Raw genomic sequence first — 21,801 nt, forward strand, 5'->3', positions numbered from 1 at the left:
AGCCCGGCCAACAACTGCGCCATGAGCACGGCCGCCACCACTGCCGCCGGCGGCGCAGCTGCCACCACGTGAGTCGCGGACCCCAAACTGCCATGGCACCCAGCGCGGCCTAGGGCCCGGCCCTCCCATGTCTCCATCCTGCTCAGGGATGCCACTCTGACCACTGTATGACGAACCGTCAAAGAACCACGGCTCACCGGCCTCTCGGAGATCCATCACTGCATCCAAGTGAATGAGCACTTTGTACTGGAGGAACGCCGGCGGTCGCTCCTCCCCGGCTCCGGCACGGCGAGCCAGCGCAGGGTAGGGATGCTCTGCGGGTTCGCCGTCCAAGCAGTGGTCTTGAACGAAGCCAGGTCAGCCCGAGAGAAGGTCTCCGGAGCGACGGCGTCGAGCTTGCACGACGAGCCCAGCAAGTCCTCCACAACTGACCGATCCCAGGCATGGGGAGGGATCCCCTCCAGCTCCAGCCAAACTTTGAACCCAGCCACCGAATGCACCGCCTGCGACCAGTGGTGGAGACAGGCCCCAGGTAGCCCGGGCCGCTGCCTGGGGCGTGAGAGCAGCTCCCTTCATGTATTGTACATAGCACTGTAGATACAGTGCGTCAGTGTACACTGCCTGCCTGGGGCGTGGCCACATCCTGGCGCCGCCACTGCCTGCGACTGCCTATTCCATGGCCTGAAAATGAGCCTGTCACCTTGTAACTCCACCGATGGGCACGCCGAGACTCTGTTCCTGAGCTCCGCCGAGGCAAACACGAACAGAAAGTCCCCCGGGCAATGGCGGTGGACCGAGATGAACTCTAGTGGGATCCCCAGCTTGCCCTCCAACATCTCCCGCACCCGCTCTGACGAGATCATCCTCTTTGCACCACCCACATAAGCCACCATGGAAAACTACCAGGCGTGGCTCCGGACCAGCGAGAGCCACCATGGCAAACTACCTCGTCCCCGGCGCCGGCTCCGGCAGCGCAGCGCAGCGTCCTCTCACCGTGTGGCTAGCTTCGGAATCCCACCGAGTTTCCCATCCTATCTGACCCAGTTCTCACTAATCCTAGATCCTTGCTCCATCTCTCCTCGCAGACAAAAATATCCTCGCTCTCCTTTCAAAGAAAAAAGAAATTCCTCGCTCTACCTCTCTTCTAGCCTTATCACCGACAAGCAAATACTTTACTCCACTAGGCAAATATTCACAAACACTATTCAGTACAGAAAATAGCATTACCAAACACTAAGCCGCATAAATGTTTAGAGAGAGAAAGCCATCATCAAGAAAGAGGAAATGAAAAACACAACGTAAGGCCGGCCCCCGACGGGTCGCTCCTCGGTCGCTCCCGCGGGCGGCCAGGAGCGAAACCTAGCCGCCGCCGCAAGCCACAACCACCGCGCCCCCGCTCCTCGCCGCCGCCGGCAGGAGTCGCCGGGCAAAGCCCGCGGTTCGGCGGCGGCGGGGCCCTTTTTTTTCCTTTCCGCTGGAGATGGTACGGCGCGGGCCGGCCGCTCCTGGAGGGAGCTCGGGCACGTTGGCGCTCGGGATGGCGTTGGCTGGCGCTGGAAGGCTGGGGCAGCGGCCCCAGGTCGCGCGCGGGGTTGGCGTGCGCCTCCCTCGCGGAGGTGGTCCGGCGGCTGCCTGCGAGGCGGAGGATCCGGGGCCCTCGCGCCCGAATCTGGTGAGGAGGCGGGCCGTCGGCAGAGGCGTCGCGGCGGCGTGAGGTCAAGGCAGCGGTGGTGCTGGCCTGCGAGCAGGGTGGAGGCGCGGGCTGGGCGCGGCTGGGCGCGGAGTGCGGTGGGTGCGCCGTGTTGGTCGCCGGTGCAGATCTGGCGGGCGGCAGCCGGTGGTCTTCGCTCGGCGGCCCTGCGGGCAAGCCTGGACGCCACGGATCCGGCCTTGGCAGCGCAAGATGGGTAGTTTTCTCTGCCCCGTTCTGCTGCTCTGAAGTACAGGGGGCCGGAAGGAGACGGCTGCTGGTCGGAGGTCCGTGGCTGGCGGCCCGGGAGGGGCACTGCCGGCTGGTGGTGGTGCCCCGTTGCCGCTTGTTGGAGCTGGGTGGCTCTGCCGCGGTTGGATGCGGGGTGCAGGACCCGATCTGGTCTCTGCAGGCCCGTCGTCGAGGAGGTTTGCGGGTGGCCCTACACAGCAGTGGCGTGCTCGTTGTGTGGGGGGTGCGCGGTCCAATGGAGGTACGGGTCGACCTCGGCCTGCTGCGTGGGAGTGGCTGCACCGGGTGAAAGCCTGGCCGGTGCTGACCGGCCGTCGGCGACGGCGCCTGTGGGCGTCGCTATCCTCCTTGGAGGCGTTGTCGGGAATCTTCACAGCCTCTACTCCCGGATCAAGTCCTTCGGGTGAAAGCCCAGATCCTGCTACAAGGTCGGGCGGTGTCGTCGTCTTCAACGCCGTTCCCCTCTTTAGGGCGCCGTCTTGAAGAATTTGATCCCTTTGGTGCTTCCTATGACTGGACGTGCACGGTGGCTTCTGTGGCAACGACAACGGTGGTGAGCAACGTCGGAGGCGCGGCTTTGGTCGTGGTAGTCGGCTCTTCTTCTCCGGCGTGTCCATGGGAATGCCTCGACTGCCCGGTGCCGTGAAGTCGAAGCCGCGGTGGGGGGCCGCTCGTATACGATGACGCGTGTCAGGTGGCTCGTTCGGTGATCCCTCGTGACGCCAACCTTGCCTCGTTTCTTTGTGGTTCATCTTCGGAGTCGGAGCTGCGTTGTCTAATGTGGATTGTATGGAGTGTTTTGTTGCAACCATTAGGGTTGATGTTTTTCTTTTTCTTTTGATCTTCGGATCTCCTGGTCCTAGGACCTTCACCACCTTGTTGTTTCCGTTGCTTTCTCCTATTATCAATGAATGCCAGCCACGCTGGATCTTTCAAAAAAGAAAGAGGAAATGAGGCGCAAAACTACAGGCGTTGCAGATCGGGAGTCCCAGAGGGAAAGCAAGAAAAAGGAAAAGGGAACCAGCTGCAGACTCTGGACGGTGAAGGACGAGTGAACCTGACAAAGCCAAAGCGCGTGTGTCCTCCAGCGAGCGCCTCACTTCGCTTCACTTCACTTCGCTCCCACTCCCGGTGGAGGGAAAAGCACCGAAAGGCGCCGCGTTTCCGCTTTTTTTTTTCACCGCACTTCCCTCCCTTTCCAGCTTCAGTCCTTCCCATGGCGTCCTCCGCGCTGCCGGCACCGTCCGTCGTCGCCGTCGCCGTCGCGGTCGCGTTCGCGGTGGCCACCCTCGCTGCGACGGCGTCGGCGGCCGTCACCTACGACCGCAAGGCACTAGTGGTGAACGGGCGGCGCCGCATCCTGCTCTCCGGCTCCATCCACTACCCGAGGAGCGTGCCCGATGTACCTACCGGCTTCTTGCTTCTCCAGCAGCCCCTGCCCCGCTCTCTTTCCCGAGAATGCCGGCTCCCAGTGTGACTATTTTCTTTCTTTGCTTGTTTCTGTGGCCGCGTGCAGATGTGGCCGGATCTGATACAGAAGGCCAAGGACGGCGGCCTCGACGTGGTGCAGACGTACGTGTTCTGGAACGGCCACGAGCCCTCCCCTGGCCAGGTTGCTGCTTTCTCCCGCCTGCTATGCTATGCTAAAAAAAGGTTGATTTGTTTTGCTTTCTGATGCTGCTGGGTGAATCGATTGTATTGTGCAGTACTATTTCGAGGGGAGGTATGATCTAGTGCGCTTCATCAAACTGGTGAAGCAGGCCGGACTCTACGTGCACCTCCGCATTGGCCCCTACGTCTGCGCCGAGTGGAACTTCGGGTAACAACCACCTACTACACCCGCATTGCTCTCAACATTTGTTACTCTACCAAATAAGCACTAGCTGGCTGATTAGTTTTCTTAGAAGGTAGTTTGATTTTCTAGGAGCCAGTTACTGCTCGTGCTAAATCATTTACTTCAGTACAGTTTTGTGGACTCCAGTTTACCTAATGAGGGATGTTGCTATATTGAGAAGTCTTGATGTTGACTTCTTTTAAAATACGAGTATGCTAAATCACACTCCGTTTGACTGCAGCGGTTTCCCTGTTTGGCTCAAGTATGTCCCCGGCATCAGCTTTAGAACTGATAATCAGCCATTCAAGGCAAGAGTCGTTTTGGCAGCTATGCTCTGTTTTAATCTTTAGCTTCTTTCTAAAATGTCTGTATTTTCCATCATGATTCTTTCAAACAGCTTGAGATGCAGAAGTTCACCACCAAGATCGTTGACATGATGAAGTCGGAAGGGCTCTTTGAGTGGCAGGGAGGACCAATAATCCTCTCCCAGGTATGTATGCTTCAAATTGTTTGACCTCCGTTGCTAGCATATTGGATTTCTTTTCAACCAGACCCACCTTTAAATCCTCATTGTCCTTGCAGATCGAGAACGAGTTTGGCCCCTTGGAGTGGGATCAGGGCGAGCCTTCCAAGGCCTACGCCTCATGGGCAGCTAACATGGCGATTGCGCTCGACACAGGTGTTCCATGGATCATGTGTAAAGAGGACGACGCCCCAGATCCAATTGTATGCTGTGCACTCCTTGGCTTTAATATGTGTCCCCCATAGACACTAGTTCCCTGTTTCTTTTAATGTGCTGGGGTCATTCATCTTCATGGCCCCATTTTCCAAGAATGGAAAGAAAACGTGTCCATCATATGTACTCACTGGATCATCTGCCAAGCCTTTCATTTCTAAAAGGAACTTCCACCCTTACATGACATTATTTGGACTAGGAGATTTCACCCCGCTAGATCTCACTGTTGATTTACTGCTGGCAGATTAATACATGCAATGGATTTTACTGTGACTGGTTCTCCCCTAATAAACCTCACAAGCCTACCATGTGGACCGAGGCTTGGACTGCCTGGTAAATTCATCCTTCTCTCTCTAAAAGGCTACTACCACATGATATTTTCTGTGTTTATCTTTCTCCATGTAAATCTTCTTTTCTCCTTACCGCAGGTATACAGGCTTTGGTGTTCCGGTTCCACATAGACCAGTAGAGGATCTAGCATATGGTGTTGCCAAGTTCATCCAGAAGGGGGGCTCTTTTGTTAATTATTACATGGTAAGTCACACTGATCCTTTCTGTTTAACTGAAGCTCATCATGTCACCAACTTTTTGGTACCAAGTTGTGACGCCTCTTTTCAGTATCACGGAGGGACAAACTTCGGGCGGACAGCTGGTGGTCCATTCGTTGCAACTAGCTATGACTACGATGCTCCTATTGATGAATACGGTGAGTTCAGTTCTCCATGCTCTGTTTATCTTCAATGCATGCCTTGCTTTTGGCACATGTTACATTTTTGTTAGAAAATCACTGTAAAAAAATAGCGCGCTATAGCGCCGCTAATAGCACGCTATATCGTGTAGAAAATTGCCTTGCTATATAGATCAGTGTGCAATGTTTCGCTAATAGCACGCTATATCGTGCTATAGCATGCTAATAGCGTATTTCAAAGGACGGCGCTATTTTGTATAGCGCACTATTTTTTTCCTTGTAGAAAATTGAAGCTTCCTTACCCCCGGCCTCTGTACGAACTAAGGATGCATTTTTTTGGAAATGGACCAACTAAGGATGCATACAACCAAATTATTACAAATCTGATTAAACTGGCAAAAGAAAAAAGGGAAACATCATGGCAGATTATCAAACACAAACACAATACAACCCGTAGCCGAGTCCCTTGTAATCCCAACGTTGAAGGCTACCAAGAGATTGTCCACACGCTAACACCAGCTACACAACAATGAGGCGTAGAGGAACTTAGTCTTCAATGCGACGCCTCCAACGAGAAATAGGACTAGCATCGTCATCACCAGATTCAACCAATAAGGCCACATCCTGGATTTTCATCGGGCAGCATGTACCGGTGCACCATAGCAACGCCTTCAGGAACGGAATGCCGTGGTTGCCGAGTCTAGATAGGCAGATAGCCAGACCTAGGTTTTCACCCTGGATAGAAGCTGCCGACTGAACCCTGTGAGATGCCCCCATGGCCGGATCCAGTTAAAGACTGCACCACCATGCAGCGCTTTGATGTGCCACCACCACAGCTGATTGCCTCAGACCCGCCTAGCTGATCACGCCGTCTGCCAAACGGCTACCGTGAAATGATGTCTGATACCGGCAAAAGGAGGAGATCTCCAAAAGGAGACACATGCGGAGCTGACCGCCGTCGTCACCATCTGCCGGAGTAGCTGAACTGCCGCGATCTCCACTGATCACCATTGGATCCTTACTAGCAGGCCGCCCTACGATCCGAGAAGCTGCGCCTCCTTCTTGGATCAGTTGTCCCACATCCGTGCTGCCATGCCCCCAGAGGAGACACCGACGACGACGAGTAGGAGGGAGAGTTCCCTGATGCCAGGGGCTGGATAGGAGACGGTCTCTGACAACGACGAGGTGACAGATCGCAAGAGCCGGTGGTGGCGGCTGCTGCTCTGGGGGAAACCCTAATCGCCCTGGGTGCACGTGGGCCACTCAGGGAGCGAACCCTGTTGGCACATGGTATGTACCCCGTTCACAAATATAAGATGTTTTGGATATTTCTATATGGACTAGTACATACGGTCTGAAATGAGTGAATACACACACTAAAATGCGTCTGTATACATCCGAATCAGAAAGAAGTTACAGCAGAACATCTTATAATAGTGAACGGAGGGAGTACTTTGAACCTATTTCATGCCACATAGTGGTTACTGCCACTTGTATATTTTTTTGTCTGAAGCGGCCCTTGTATAGGCAATTGCCCTTTCTAGCGAACTTGAATGAAACAGCGGTGCAGTTTAGGCATTTTCTGACACCTTCATCATCCCTTAATTGTACAAAGCAATGTGGCAGCATCCACATTCCACTGCAGTATCCAGGTTCAAGTCCATTGCCTAAGTTACAGAGAGATTTTCATCCACTCCAATTCTCAAGGTCCATAACCTTTTAAAGACGCAGTTGGAAAATAATCTGTTTCTCTAAACAATGGATTAGTAACAATGCAGTGTCTGATTGCACAAATCATTTTATATATCACCTACATCGTAATGGTAACATTTGGTGCTACATTACAGCAAAATTGTTTTTCTTTTCTTTCTTTGTCGATGTTATACACGTACTTTGTTATCATGTGCCCCCAAATCCTATGTACCAATTTGACCAAACTTCCCCCCTTCGCTTCCTCAGGCTTATTGAGAGAACCAAAATGGGGCCACTTGAAGGAGTTGCATAGAGCCATCAAGCTTTGCGAACCAGCCCTGGTTGCAGGAGATCCCATTATATCTTCCCTTGGGAAGGCTCAGAAGGTTGTGATGACATTCTGTTCTTTTCTCTACTTGAGACCTACACTATTTCATTCATAAGCCAGAACTGACTTCTTGGTAACTTCCTGTTCAGTCATCCGTTTTTAGGTCAAGCACAGGAGCTTGTGCGGCTTTTCTTGAGAACAAGGATAAGCTATCTTATGCAAGGGTATCATTCAGCGGAATGCATTATGACCTGCCTCCTTGGTCTATCAGTATTCTTCCGGACTGCAAAACAACAGTCTTCAACACCGCTAGGGTGAGATTAGGCACTTGAGCTATCTGGTTAATTTAGTTGGCTTGCTTATATTGTATATTCATCCAAGCTTAATCTGTGTAATTTCTTTTTTACTACCGTTATTTAAAATCTGTGTCCGATCTATATTTGTGCCTTTTTATCATCATTTAAAGTTTTTGTGATATGCTTATACAGGTCGGCAGCCAGATTTCACAAATGAAAATGGAATGGGCTGGAGGACTCACATGGCAGTCATATAATGAGGAGATTAATTCCTACAGTGAGGAGGAAGCATTTACAGCGGTAGGATTACTGGAACAAATAAATATGACGAGGGATAACACAGACTACTTGTGGTATACAACATAGTAAGTTGCCTAACTCCATCAACAATATGAATATATGACTCTTTGCAATTCACTGGTACTAAAAGTTTCATTTTCAAGTGTTGATGTTGCGAAGGATGAGCAGTTCCTCACCAGTGGGAAGTCTCCCAAACTCACTGTGATGTCGGCTGGTCATGCTTTGCATGTTTTCGTCAATGGACAATTAACAGGTAATTATGAAAGTCTCTGCCACGCTTGACAAAAAATTGTGTATCTCTTGACTGTCAAAAGCAATTGATCTTGAAATGCTCTCCAATCTGTTCACAGGAACTGTTTACGGCAGTGTAGAAGACCCAAAACTAACGTATACTGGGAGTGTGAAACTATGGGCAGGAAGCAACACTATTTCGTGCTTAAGTATAGCAGTTGGTCTCCCGGTAAGTGAATCGTTTGCTAACTAAGATAGTACTCTTGGTCATGCAATATTTGAGCCTTCGTATTTTCCATTGCTGTATACAGAACGTTGGAGAACATTTTGAGACTTGGAATGCTGGAATTCTTGGTCCGGTGATACTTTATGGCCTGAATGAGGGAAGAAGAGATCTCACATGGCAGAAATGGACCTATCAGGTAATGTATGTTGTTTTAAAGTGCCGTCAAGTATTAACCTTGTGCACAAGCATTAACATAAAAAACCTAATGTATATGGGCAGGTTGGTTTGAAAGGTGAGGCTATGAGTCTTCATTCACTTAGTGGAAGCTCATCGGTAGAATGGGGAGAACCTGTGCAGAAGCAGCCTCTGACATGGTACAAGGTAATGTGAAATTTGCATGTGATTAGTTGCTAACCATGTGGTATAGCCATCATTTTTTAGAAGATGTATCCCACAGTTCCCTCTTTTCAGGCTTTTTTCAACGCACCAGATGGTGACGAGCCATTAGCCTTGGACATGAATAGCATGGGGAAGGGGCAAATCTGGATAAATGGTCAAGGCATTGGACGGTATTGGCCTGGCTACAAGGCCCCCGGAACATGTGGTTACTGTGATTACCGTGGTGAATATAATGAGACGAAGTGTCAAACCAACTGCGGCGACTCTTCTCAGAGATGGTAGGAACTCCATGGTTTAGAAGTAACTATTACAGAACCACCCATGGCATTATTTACAAGTGAAGCTCTTACATCTATGTCATGTTCCTTCAGGTACCATGTTCCTCGCCCATGGCTTAATCCTACTGGGAACCTATTGGTGATATTCGAGGAGATTGGTGGTGACCCTAGTGAAATTTCAATGGTGAAAAGAACTACTGGAAGTGTATGTGCTGACGTGTCTGAATGGCAGCCGTCGATGACGAACTGGCGTACCAAGGACTACGAGAAAGCTAAGGTCCACCTCCAGTGTGATCATGGGCGGAAAATAACTGAAATAAAATTTGCCAGCTTCGGCACACCGCAGGGGTCCTGCGGGAGCTACTCAGAAGGCGGATGCCATGCACACAAGTCGTATGACATATTTCGGAAGGTAATGGGTTTGCGACCATCGCATTAGTTGGGTTAGATCACAAAATCCTTTCTTTACCTAGTCGTGCTTGTACCTAGAATCTGAATTGGCATTTCTTGCAGAACTGCATTAACCAAGAGCACTGTGCGGTATGCGTGGTTCCAGAGGTATTTGGTGGAGATCCTTGCCCTGGGACAATGAAAAGGGCTGTTGTGGAGGTTATGTGTGGCTGAACTGCCAAGGTATGTTGTGGAGCATGGTCCATACAGGATTCTGGCGACAGGTGAAAGTCATAGTGACCGTGACGCACAAACTGTCAGAAGTTACAGAAAATGAGTTGTATTTTAGACTGAATCATCAGTGTATGTACGTACGTATGTATTTAGTTTAGCCTATATACAAGAATTTGCACGGACGGGAAGATTAGGATCTGTAGGTGTGGAAAAGGGTCTAGATGCCACTCATCTGGTTTGCGGAGAGCACGGATGAGGCTGCTGCTCACCTGAGTCCTCATGTGCAATGGCTTCTGGATTGGAAGAGTGGCACCACTCTATTCATGCATTGCTATCTTGATTCTAAGTAATCAAAACAGGATAATGGTTCAGCTCATTAATAGAATTGCTTCGTTGTGTACTCATGCATCGCATATGTGCTGTGATTATTAAGATGTGGTTTGGTTCAGTTGGTGTCAGTGATCTGACACCGGCGGTACTGTTGAGTGATGGCTGATTTGTTCGGACGGGAATGAGAGTGGTGGATCGGGATGGTAGTACACGTAACCCTGGGAATAGTTTGGACTGTAACCTTAGTTTCAGTTTGGTTTCCCTATTGGATTGTGTTTGGTTGGTTTAAATGGGCTGAGAAGAGGCACGGGAGGAGACCTAACCGCCGCCGCCGGAGACCCCGCCTCCTCCCCTCCTCCCTCCCTCGCCGCCGCCCGAGGGCGCGGCCGGGCGAAGCCCGGTCGCCGCCGGCGGCCGTGGGGCGTCCTCTCCTCTTCGCTTGGCTGCGGGTGGCACGGGACGGCGCATCTTGGCGGAGGCGCAGCGCGTGCGGGGCGCGTGGCAACCGGCCGGCGGGCGACGCCGCCTGGTCATGGTGGCTGCGCGGGCGGCTTGGTGTCCGCGAGGGTGGCCAGGGGGCGCCGGTGGCCATGGCTGGGCGTGCCCAGATCTGGCTCCTGGTGTGCCTCTGGGAGGCTTGGGCTTGACGGCGGCCGGGCTGGTTCGGCTTGCGTGGGAGCTCGGCTGGCGGTGGATTTGGTTGCCGCTGCACCTCGTGGTCGGCTCCGTGGAAGATGGTGGTGCATGGCGCCGGATCTGATGCGCGGATGGTGCGGGTGGGGCAGTTGCTCGGCGTGGTGGCTACTCTGGCCGTGGGCGGCGGCGGCACGGTGAGGTCTGGCTTCACGGCGACCTTCCTGTGACGTGTCGGCTACACGGTGGTTCGGTGGTCTCGGCCGCGGCTACGGCCGGACTCTGCTTCGGCGTCGGCTCGTCTGCGTTCGGACCGTCACGACCTTCGCCCCATCTCCTCGTCGCCCGGGCGCTACTCCCATCAAAAGGACATTCCTCTCCCAGCTACGGTCCACTGCTCGTCTCGCGCCCGGTGCTGCAGGACCGAGCTCGTCTCGCGCACGGTGCAGCAGGACCGATCTCGTCTCGCGCACGGTGCAGCAGGACTGACCTCGTCCCCCTCTCGGTGCTGCAGGACCGAGCTCATCTCGCGCTCGGGGCAGCAGGACGGGTCGGTGGATGCCAGTTCTAGCCGGCCTATTGGGTCTCGACGCTGGGGGTCGCCCAGGGGTGCGAAAGGTGGGACCTTTCCGCTCATCTCTTTCGTTGGGGTTGCGGCGGGTCTCAGGTGAGGTGGTGTCAAGGTCTTCGATGCCGGGGCGGCGGCCCTGGTGGTGGTAGCGTGGTGCTCTTGGGCAGAGCCCGTGCCTTGGTGCTGCCCGGTAACCATGGCCGTGTGGGCGGCGTGGTTGTCAGGGCATGGCGTTCGGTGGCGGTGAGTGTTGGCCGAGGTGAAAACCTGTTCTATCTTCGGACGGACCGGCGACGGCGAAGATTGTTCCTTCTTGAAGGCGTCGTTGCGGCTCTCATTGCCGCCATGGAGCTCCAGGGGAAACTCTGATCCTTGGATCGGGCGGTGGCGGCGCTCCGGTGTCGTACCCTTCCTGAAGGCGCCGCCTTGGAGCTCATGGATCGTCATATGTAGCTTCATTTCTTCGTGGTGGTAGTGCTAGGGATGGTGTTGCTGCGCTCAGCGCCTTTGTATCCTGCCTTGGGTGTGTGCGTGTGTTGCGGTAGCGTGTGTTTGTACTGGATGCTTGATGATCGGTGCTTTATATATAAAGCGGGGCGAAAGCCTTTTTCGATAAATGGGCTGAGAATATAAAGCAATCTGGTGTGGTTTGGATTCTGTCAACTACTGGGTTGGACTGGTTTGGTCTAGACACAAACGAGTTGGTCTCAAATCATTTCAATCTGTAGACAAAATCCAGTCTCTCGACCAAATCGTACAAGACGGCCAGCTTCCCTTCACTCCATACACACGTACGTGCTTAACCCGATTCATTCCGTCCATCAAAAGTGTGCGTGGAGGCATTGAGCATGAGTGGCTCCTCGCCATCCTCTCCCTCCGATGGTTGGGCGAGCACGTCCATCCTCAGGAGCATGGGTAGGCTAGCACGCCCGCTCTTTGTGTCCATGGTTTCAAACCGCAGATTCAGTCCAAAAAGGAAATATAGTTTAGATGGGTTCGGGTAGAAAACGTACGTAGTTTGGTTTGGTCTGGATAATGATGGTTAAATTTTGGATTGGATTAGTTTGGATGGAAGAGGTGGAGTCGTATGGTTTGAGATGGCTTCAGTCTGGTTTTGAAACTATTCCCAGGTCTAAGTACACGAGACAAACGATCTATTTAGTTCGGGCCGTCCCCGGAGGGGCGGCACCCTACCCCCATTGTAATTGTATTGCACTATTGCTCGAGTGTTGGTCGATGATCGGGAAGATCACCGGAGAGAGATTTCTTGGATTACAAGGTTCTTGCGTTGCCGGCGACTCATGAAGAAAAATGGGTAGGGGAGAACCCAATCTCTAGATGGCTCTAGAATATCTTGGATACCTCTCACAGAGAGATTGAAGATCTCCTGCGCAGACACTTCATCGAGAGATTTGGGACCCCAACAGCCAGACAAGGAACATTAGATCTTGATTTCTTGGGTGTAAATCAATCTAATTTGAGCAGGCTAGAATTGCCTTTCACGGAAGAGGAAGTCAGGGAGGCGATCATGGACATGCCAAAGGAGAAATCACCAGGGCCGGATGGGTATACTATCAGTTTCTACAACAAGTGTTGGCATGTAATCAAGAAGGACATAATGGATGTCTTCAACTGCCTCCATACACGCAACACCTTGGGGTTCGACAAAATCAATGGGGCACACTTTATTTTGCTCCCTAAACGACCTGGGGCTGCTGAGCCAAACGATTTCAGTCCGATCAGCCTCGTTCACAGCCTTGCGAAAATCATTTCGAAGATCCTTGCCAAAAGGTTACTCTGGTTCTTCCTTCGATCATGGGGGAACCAAGGCGCTTTTTTGAAAGGTTGTTCATTGCACGAGAATTACAAGATGGTACGAGAATCAACTAAGTTGCTAAAGGAAAGGAGATGCAAAAGCATTCTGCTGAAATTAGACATGTCAAAGGCCTTCGACACCGTTGCTTGGCAGTTCTTGCTTGAATTGCTTAAAAAAATTGGCTTCAGACCAAATTGGTGTGATTGGATTGCCACGATTCTCAGGACGGCATCCACCAGGATACTTCTAAATGGCATCCCCGGTACTAGCTTCTATCATGGTCGTGGTTTAAGACAGGGAGACGCCCTCTCACCCATGTTGTTTACCATTGTCATGGATTCGCTTTGCAAACTTTCTAATAAGGCTGAACAAAGCGATACTTTGGAGCCCTTCAGCAATAGACACTCCATACCCCAACGTATGTGCATATACGCTGACGACGTTATCCTTTTTTTGAAGGCAAAAAGTGAGGAAGTTGTTGCAACTAAACTGCTGCTGAATATTTTCAGTTGTTCATCAGGACTTCGATGCAATCCTAGCAAGAGCTCGTTGTCCTCTATATTCTGTGAGGAAGACCAGATTGAAGCCTTCGGTAACATCCTTAATTGGAAGGTTGAAAAGTTGCCTATTAGCTATCTGGGGCTGCCCTTGAGTCTCAAGAAACTCTGCAAAGAAGATTTCCAGTGTCTCATTGACAAGCTTAGGAGCAGGTTGGGTCCTTGGCGCATTGGCTTTCTCCAGCTGAGTGGTCGTTTGATACTTGTTCAGGCAGTTCTATCAGCAATTTCAATATTCCACTTAATGTCCCTAGACCCCCCGCCGTGGGTGTTTAAGGCGATTGATAAAATATGCAGAGCCTTCTTATGGAGAGGAACTGATGCTGTTAATGGAGGACAATGTTTGGTCAGTTGGAAGCAAATCCGCCGTCCTAAGGAAATCGTGGGTTTAGGTGTGTTGGACCTTGAGATTATGAATTTGGCTCTTCGGCTGCGTTGGGCATGGAAGGCAAGATCCGCGGAGAGTCGTGCTTGGAACATCTTGTTGGATCCCTTGGAAAAGCCAGAGAGGCAACTTTTCAATGCGGCAGCGTGGGTTCAGTTAGGGGATGGGTCTAGATGTTTCTTCTGGACCGATAGATGGGTTCACGGAGCGGTCATGGAGGAGCTCGCACCTGACGTGTTTCAGGCAATTCCGACGGTTGTTAGAACTAGAAGAACAGTGGCCGAAGCCATGATTAATGGAGCATGGATTACAGATATTAAGGGACAAATTACCATTAGCACATTCCACCAGTTTTTGGCTTTGTGGGAGATCATTTCAGAAGTTCACTTGGTGCAAGGAATGGAGGATAAGTGGACTTGGACTTGGGATTCCAAGGGTGAGTTCACGACGAAATCAGTCTACATGGCTTACTTGAGCACCTCGACTGTTTATAGCACGACCTGCACAATTTGGAAATCTTGGGCGCATGCAAGCTTTTCCTCTGGTTGGTCGTCAAAGGTCGTGTATGGACGGCTGATCGCCTGGCTAAGCGTGGACTTCCACACCATGACCTTTGCTGCTTCTGTAATGCGGTTCAGGAAACTGCACACCATTTGTTCTGGTGCTGCAGTGTAATCTCAATTTTATGGAGTTTGATCCTTCATTGGGCAGGGATAAATGAAGTCTTACTTCAGCCTGATCGAACTTTAGAAGAGTGGTGGCAAGATGCCAGAGCTAGAGTTCAAGGAACCAAAAGAAACTCCCTGAACACCTTGGTGTTGCCGGTGTTGGGGATCATAGCAGAAATTTAAAATTTTCTACGTATCACCAAGATCAATCTATGGAGTCATCTAGCAACGAGAGAGAGGGGAGTGCATCTACATACCCTTGTAGATCGCGCGCGGAAGCGTTCAAGAGAACGGGGTTGATGGAGTCGTACTCGTCGTGATCCAAATCACCGATGATCCTAGCGCCGAACGGACGGCACCTCCGCGTTCAACACACGTACGGAGCGGGGACGTCTCCTCCTTCTTGATCCAGCAAGGGGGGAGGAGAAGTTGATGGAGATCCAGCAGCACGACGGCGTGGTGGTGGAAGTAGCGGGATCCCGGCAGGGCTTCGCCAAGCGCAAGCGGGGAGGAAGAGGTGTCACGGGAGGGAGGGAGGCGCCAGGGCTTGGGGTGCTGCTCCCATGCGCCTCCCCACTATATATAGGGGTGGAGGGGGCTGGTTTCTTGCCCTCCAAGTCCGTTGGGGCGTTGGCAAAGGTGGGGAAAAGAAATCCCATCATTTCCCTTCCCCACCGATTGTTATCCCTTTTTTTAGGGATCTTGATCTTATCCCTTCGGGATATGATCTTATTCCTTCTAAGGTGGGATCTTGGTGCGCCTTGACCAGGGGTGTGGGGCCTTGCCCCCACTACCCACGTTCATGTGGGTCCCCCCATGCAGGTGGGCCCCACTTCGGAACCTTCTAGAATCTTCCCGGTACAATACCGAAAAATCCCGAACATTTCCGGTGGCCAAAATAGGACTTCCCATATATAAATCTTTACCTCCGGACCATTCCGGAACTCATCGTGACGTCCGGGATCTCATCCGGGACTCCGAACAACTTTCGGTTAACCGCATACTAATATCTCTACAACTCTAGTGTCACCGAACCTTAAGTGTGTAGACCCTACGGGTTCGGGAGACATGCAGACATGACCGAGACGACTCTCTGGTCAATAACCAACAGCGGGATCTGGATACCCATGTTGGCTCCCACATGTTCCACGATGATCTCATCGGATGAACCACGATGTCGAGGATTCAATCAATCCCGTATACAATTCCCTTTGTCAATCGGTACGTTACTTGCCCGAGATTCGATCGGTATCCCAATACCTTGTTCAATCTCGTTACCGGCAAGTCACTTTACTCGTACCGTAATGCATGATCCCGTGACCAAACACTTGGTCACATTGAGCTCATTATGATGATGCATTACCGAGTGGGCCCAGAGATAACTCTCTGTCATACGGAGTGACAAATCTCAGTCTCGATTCGTGCCAACCCAACAGACACTTTCGGAGATACCCATAGTGCACCTTTATAGCCACCCAGTTACGTTGTGACGTTTGGCACACCCAAAGCACTCCTATGGTATCCGGGAGTTGCACAATCTCATGGTCTAAGGAAATGACACTTGACATTTGGAAAAGCTCTAGCAAACGAACTACACGATCTTTTGTGCTATGCTTAGGATTGGGTCTTGTCCATCACATCATTCTCCTAATGATGTGATCCCGTTATCAATGACATCCAATGTCCATAGTCAGGAAACCATGACTATCTGTTGATCAACGAGCTAGTCAACTAGAGGCTCACTAAGGACATGTTGTGGTCTATGTATTCACACATGTATTACGATTTTCGGATAACACAATTATAGCATGAACAATAGACAATTATCATGAACAAGGAAATATAATAATAACCATTTTATTATTGCCTCTAGGGCATATTTCCAACAGCTGGTCACCTGGAGCATATGGCGGGAGAGGAATGGTAGGGTTTTTGAGAATTCTCACATGCCAATGATGAAGATCTTTGATCAAGTTATTGCTAATGCCAAGCTATGGGCAGAAGCGAGCATGTGTCGTTTTGTTCTCCACTAACTGCTGCTTCTAGTTTTTGTGTTTTTGTTGCAGCCTTGGTATGTTGCTTTAGTCTTGAGTTTATGGTCGTTCGGATGTTGTAAGCTGGATCATGTGGATTGGTGGGCGGTCGTATTTTTTCTCTCTGTCTTAATATTATACATGCAGTCCTCCTGTATGTTCAAAAAAAAACTTGGATACCTCTCGAGACGGCCCTGGCTTGCCTTATATACCTGGTCGAGCTAGGGTTACATGGCTTGTGTCGGACAAGTAGACCATGCCGTGTGTTCCCAAGTGGTGCAGCAACTGGCTGACGTCTAGGCCTCAAAGCTTACGTGCCAGCCCCCGCCTGGCCGGTGATGCCCGGTTGTCCTATCCCGCCAATAGCTCCTTACTGCTCCGTGATCTATCTCTCAGAGGTCAGGCATGATGAGAGAGAGAGTCCATCTGTTGCACTCACCATCCTTTGAAAATTTTAAGGATTCACGCAACACACTCATTTTCTGTGACGAGAACCGTCTCTTCAGGATTAGAACTTTGTGTTTGATTTCTCGCTTTGGCTTCATAGATTTGAAGACATGGCTTTAAGGGACAATGCCACGTCTTGGCACCTGTATCTCTCCTCTAGATTTGATCTACAGTTATAAGTTGTAATGTAAAACTTTGTGATTGAAGATACTCCCTCGTCCAAAATAACTGCGACACTTATTTTGTACCGGAGGAAGTAATATATTGAGGTGTCCGCTATTTTTTAAATTTTGTTGTTGCCCAATGTCTATTATTTTTTCTATATCTATGTCCGAAGCTAATAAAAAGTTAGAAACGCCATTTGTCGAACGTCTCAATCCTCCAATCCAAGCGCACCCCTTTAACATGTACTCCCTCTGTAAACTAATGTAAAAGCGTTTAGATCAGTGTTGATTTAAACGTTTTTATATTAGTTTACGGAGGGAGTATTTTACACAAGAACATGGAGAAAATTGGCATTTCGTCTTACAGACCGGTTGCTGTTAGTGAGTTTATTGTGCAAAAGTATCATCCTGCAGGAGAGCGTCCCATGCACCAACATACTGATCAGGAGCTTGTCAACTCGTCTGAGTACCTTCTAATCTTCTCCGGCGAGTGGAATCCGTCTGTCCCGCGACCGGCCGGGCGGTCCGGCCGGAGAGCGTGGTACCTGGTCGCCTCCCGCCCGAAGGACGCGCCATTGTCGCTCTTGGACCTCGCCAGCTTAGTCTCCGCCTCCAGCCTCGACGCGGGGGGCGCCTCCCCGGCGCGCGCACGGGCGTGCAAGTCCACGGTCGTCACGCTGCTCAGCGGCGTCCGGTCGCACGACGACAGCGGCGTGCTCTCGTACGAGCTGTCTGCGCCGAGCGCGTCGTGGCTGCCGGAGGACAGCCACCGCATCGCCTTCTCCAGATGCTCGTGGTCCGGCGCGGCCTTCTTGCTCTTGCGGTCGTGGCCGTGGCTCCTTCTGCTGCTCGCCAGCAGCTTCTTGATATTCCTCAGAAACTTGAGCTTGCCATGCCCGGCCCGATTCTCGGGCGCGGCCGCGGCCGGCGACGGCACGACCGGGCTCCGCCCTGGCTCGTCGTGATCTCCAACGCGCCGCTGGTGACTTTCGCCGTCGCCGTATGTCGACTCGTTGAGCGGCGAGAAGAGCGCGGGGTCGTAGCCGTCGAGGCCGAGGCTGCCATACTGGAGCATGAGCTCCTTGGCCTTCTCGCTGGAGCGGTAGCTCATGCTCTTGCTCAGGTCCATGGCCGACGGCATGGCGCTGCCAGCCCCGTCCTGATCTTGCTCGGCGGAGGAGGGGTGGTGGTCGCCGCCACGGAGGTCGTGGCGGAGGCAGGCGTTGACCCACTTGAGGTAGACGAGCTCCTCGACGTGCGCGCAGTGGTCGCTGTGTAGCTGCTCGATCTGCCTCGTCAGCCGATCGTTCGCCTCCCTCAGGTAGCTTGCCTCATCAACCATGTCGTCCTAATAAATTCAGAAAAAAAGGTAAGATTAATTAGCATGTTCAGCCACATAGACGGAGACTGCCGATATTGAATTCCTGTGACAGTTAGGGAAAGAGAGTAGCACATGGCAAAGTTTTATATCTAAGCAAAATTCAGACTTTGCACTTGTGGGGAGGGAATGTTCTCAAAAGATAGTGGCACATGTGCGCGTGGTTTCTCGGTGGGACAGGGAGAAACTGGCACATATATATATATATATATATATTCCAAGGCTTATCAACAAAACGTGAATTCTCCCCATTTTGCTTGGGTAATTCGCCAATTGGCCATTGAATCTCAAGAATTATAGGATGTTATGGAAAAATGCATCAACTATTTTTTGAAACGATTAAAAAAATGCAGCAACTTATTCGTTTGGAGTTCACATAGTTTAGAAAGGTATTGAATAAAGATCAAGAAAAAAGAAATGCCAAAACGTGTCGTAACTAGCATAATTGCGAGTTTCAACCTATTATAAATAGTAATACATCAGAAAAGATAAGATGATAAAATGTTGCTGTTCGGGTCATAATCGCCAAGCTGTGACATAAGATAAACTAATTGGTCACCTTATATGTTCAATTGCACCACGCAAGAGCCAGATGAGAATAACAAGTAATAATTCAGAAGGTTCTCAACATAGCCTTAGCGTCAAATCAAAGCTGTGACAGTGACATATAACAAAAACAACTTGGCAGAGATTTCAGCCGCCACTTTGTTCCAAACCAATCAAGATGAAAAGGCCACTGTGGTCCCTACTCACTCCGACGGAGGCCAGGGAGCGTTTGGTTACTGGATCTGTCCGGTGGGAGATGGTAGCGCGGGATATATTCAACCGGTTTGGATGGCGGTCATGTAATAGGATTGGCAATTAGTTTCCATTCCTAATTTTCTGCCAGCCGGTTGTGGCTTTATGGCCTTTTTATTTTGTATCTTCCTGACGAGGTCTATGTGAGCTCGACGTAGTTTTCTTTTACGACTTTCTTGACATTGTGGAACCTATTTTATTTATCAAAGTGGCCGTATGCATCCTCCTGATGCAGAGGCCGGGGTATCACCCCTTTTAAAAAAAGAAAGATGAAAAGGCCATCTTGCGTTTTGCCAACAAAACAGCAAGCCAGCATAAAAGTAATCAAGACATCCAAAGAACTGGTTTCAAATGTAAACTATTTTGTTGGATTTGCTATTTCAAAGCATCATGAGCTTAGAAAGAAGGACTTTTTGGTTGACAAAGAAATATACAGTTCCATGCTTTTTTGTTTTTGTTTTTTTCTCTCCCAGAATATGTCTTTTGTTGACTTGACCAAAGCTGTAAGCCATTCGAAAATCGACACACAAATCTGGAGAAATTGACATGTGCTACTGATTTTCGCAAATATGAATGAAATGGGAGAAAATGTTGCATTGAAATCAAGAATTAGGAATGCACTTACCTCATGAACCAGACTAACAGCGGTGGAAACCTGCTCCGCATCCTGCAACCTCCGAGCAAGCTCCCTGTTCTCCTCCTCCAGCGCGGCCTTGGCCCTCCGTAGCTCCGCCGCCTCCGCCGCCAGCACCCTCTCCCTCTTCTCGCCGGTCTTTTCCAGCTCCATTACCTTGTCCCGGAGCGCCGCCGCCTCGCTCTGAAACTCCTCCCGCTCCACCTGCACCCGCTCCTTGAGCGCCCGCAGCTTCTCCTTGGCGCGACCCAGCTGGGCCCGGACGGCCTCCAGCTCCGCCGCCTGGGCCTTGAGCGTCTCGTTCTCCTCACGCAGCGACAAGGCCTTGAGCTCCAGGAGCCGCGCCTCCACGGCGGCGAGGCCGACGCGGTTCTCGAGCTCTTTCACGGTGGCCTCCTGCTCTATAAGGCCGTCCAGGTCCATCAGCCGGAGCTCCAGCCTCTGCTCCCGCTCCACGAGCGACAGCCACAGCTGCTTGAATCGCTCGACCTCCTCTTTCTCCAGCCTATCGCGCTCCGTTTCCCATGCAGAGGTTGCTCCAGCCATGTCGGGTGGCATGGTCTGAACTCTTGCCACCAGAATCGGCTCATCGTCCCCGGCACCGATCGACACGCTGTGGATCACGTTCTCCAGATATTCATCCTTTGATACCAAGGAAAAGCAATTAGTTCGATCGCATGAATTCGCCATGACCGAGAGACGGAAGCTCTAGCCAAGGATCACGACTTACATTCGATGACAGAATTCTGAGGCCATCGTCCGGCGCAGGCAGAGCACGAGGTCTGGTTGCTGCAGACAAATCGATGCAAATCAGATCGCATATGGTAAAAACTTGAGCATGAGCGTAAGGTACGATCAAGATCAACTAATGAAACAAGCTGCATACCAGAAGTTGGCCTAGCTGCAGCAGAAGCAGCCAGGCGTCGCCGGCGAGGCTGCTGATCTGAAGCACAGAGCGCAGCCACGTAAAGGGCAACGGCGGCGGCGACCATCACGGCCCCCTGCGGCCTCCCTTGGCCACTGTTCTTGCCCCATCCAAGAAGGCGGCTAATCAGCGCGGAAACAGGGAAGCTGGCCAGAGTAGGATCGAAGCCCGCCCTCATGGGATCAAATCGGAGGGAGAATAAGAGGCCAGCACCTCCATTCCAGCCTCCCTCCTGGTCGTCCATGGCGTCAAGCGAGCGCCGTATGTAAGGCATGCTCTGCTCTCCAATTCGCCATGCCCAGGGGGCGCCGAAGCAGCGACCTTGAGGAGGCCCCATGGGGCATTTATGCCCAATCTTGGTCAATGGAAACGGAAAAGGAATGGTGGTGCGAGGAAATAAAAAAGGAAGGATTTGATTCCTTGTTGCATGGATGGAAGAAGATGGCTAAAGAGAAGAAAGCATCAAAGTGGCCCACAGGAAGGGGCAAAAGCAGAGGCCAGAGTCTGTTGAGTATTCATCTCTCCTGCTTTGAGAGAATTTGGGAGGATGCACTTTTCGATGGGTGTACACCAACGCAAATGGAGGTTTAGTTGGTGCTTGGAATTATCAAAGTTTCCACGACTTGGTTGCTTCTGGAAAACAACAAAAAGGATTGTGCATTTTTGTCGTCTGGGAATAGAACGGATAGTGTAGGTGACTGAATGACATACGAGTGCGTCATGACGTATAACAGCGGTGCCAAAACCATGTTCTGCAGAGCTGGGATTCGAACTCGCATGTTCTTTGCGAAATAACCACTGCGCCAAGACCTATTAGTTGTCTACAATACGCGAACAAACCTATTTAATACTTCTTTCAGTACAACATTAATATACACATATAAACCA

At 51.1% G+C, this 21,801-nt stretch overlaps 2 protein-coding genes across 3 annotated transcripts; one reads left to right on the forward strand and one right to left on the reverse strand.

Moving 5' to 3' along the window:
- The first annotated feature begins 1,148 nt into the window (after window positions 1-1,148).
- On the forward strand, window positions 1,149-9,954 carry LOC123078451 (beta-galactosidase 2). 2 transcript variants are annotated; one of them, XM_044500964.1, is made up of 19 exons: window positions 1,174-3,344; window positions 3,459-3,554; window positions 3,649-3,761; window positions 4,018-4,084; window positions 4,174-4,266; window positions 4,359-4,502; window positions 4,757-4,845; window positions 4,941-5,046; window positions 5,131-5,218; window positions 7,160-7,278; window positions 7,370-7,534; window positions 7,709-7,881; window positions 7,960-8,069; window positions 8,167-8,276; window positions 8,359-8,469; window positions 8,553-8,654; window positions 8,745-8,950; window positions 9,044-9,362; window positions 9,464-9,954. In XM_044500964.1, exons 1-19 carry the CDS (start codon window positions 2,850-2,852, stop codon window positions 9,572-9,574), a joined length of 2,817 nt encoding a protein of 938 aa, XP_044356899.1. In that variant the 5' UTR covers window positions 1,174-2,849; the 3' UTR covers window positions 9,575-9,954. The 2 variants fall into 2 exon arrangements, 1 of the variants encoding a protein (XP_044356899.1); XR_006437466.1 differs by lacking the exon at window positions 9,464-9,954 and having other exon boundaries at window positions 1,149-3,344; window positions 8,731-8,950; window positions 9,044-9,294.
- Window positions 9,955-17,463: 7,509 nt separating this feature from the next.
- Window positions 17,464-21,464, reverse strand: LOC123078452 (uncharacterized). The gene is made up of 4 exons (XM_044500965.1): window positions 20,875-21,464; window positions 20,719-20,777; window positions 19,980-20,630; window positions 17,464-18,526 (listed from the first exon to the last, which is right to left on the reverse strand). Exons 1-4 carry the CDS (start codon window positions 21,248-21,250, stop codon window positions 17,621-17,623), a joined length of 1,992 nt encoding a protein of 663 aa, XP_044356900.1. The 5' UTR covers window positions 21,251-21,464; the 3' UTR covers window positions 17,464-17,620.
- Between the last annotated feature and the right edge of the window lie 337 nt (window positions 21,465-21,801).

Source organism: Triticum aestivum, chromosome 3D (assembly GCF_018294505.1).
Source record: "Triticum aestivum cultivar Chinese Spring chromosome 3D, IWGSC CS RefSeq v2.1, whole genome shotgun sequence".
NCBI lineage: Eukaryota > Viridiplantae > Streptophyta > Magnoliopsida > Poales > Poaceae > Triticum > Triticum aestivum.

What these genes read in the sequence shown, in the direction of transcription:
- LOC123078451 (XM_044500964.1), top strand. Translation starts at nt 2,850, where the DNA reads ATGAATGCCAGCCACGCTGGATCTTTCAAAAAAGAAAGAGGAAATGAG. An exon ending in ACCCGAGGAGCGTGCCCGAT is followed by an intron (nt 3,345 to 3,458) that starts GTACCTACCGGC and finishes GGCCGCGTGCAG; the next exon opens with ATGTGGCCGGATCTGATACA. An exon ending in GACCAATAATCCTCTCCCAG is followed by an intron (nt 4,267 to 4,358) that starts GTATGTATGCTT and finishes TTGTCCTTGCAG; the next exon opens with ATCGAGAACGAGTTTGGCCC.
- LOC123078452 (XM_044500965.1), bottom strand. Translation starts at nt 21,250, where the DNA reads ATGGGGCCTCCTCAAGGTCGCTGCTTCGGCGCCCCCTGGGCATGGCGA. An exon ending in TGCAGCTAGGCCAACTTCTG is followed by an intron (nt 20,778 to 20,874) that starts GTATGCAGCTTG and finishes ATTTGTCTGCAG; the next exon opens with CAACCAGACCTCGTGCTCTG. An exon ending in TCAGAATTCTGTCATCGAAT is followed by an intron (nt 20,631 to 20,718) that starts GTAAGTCGTGAT and finishes TTGGTATCAAAG; the next exon opens with GATGAATATCTGGAGAACGT.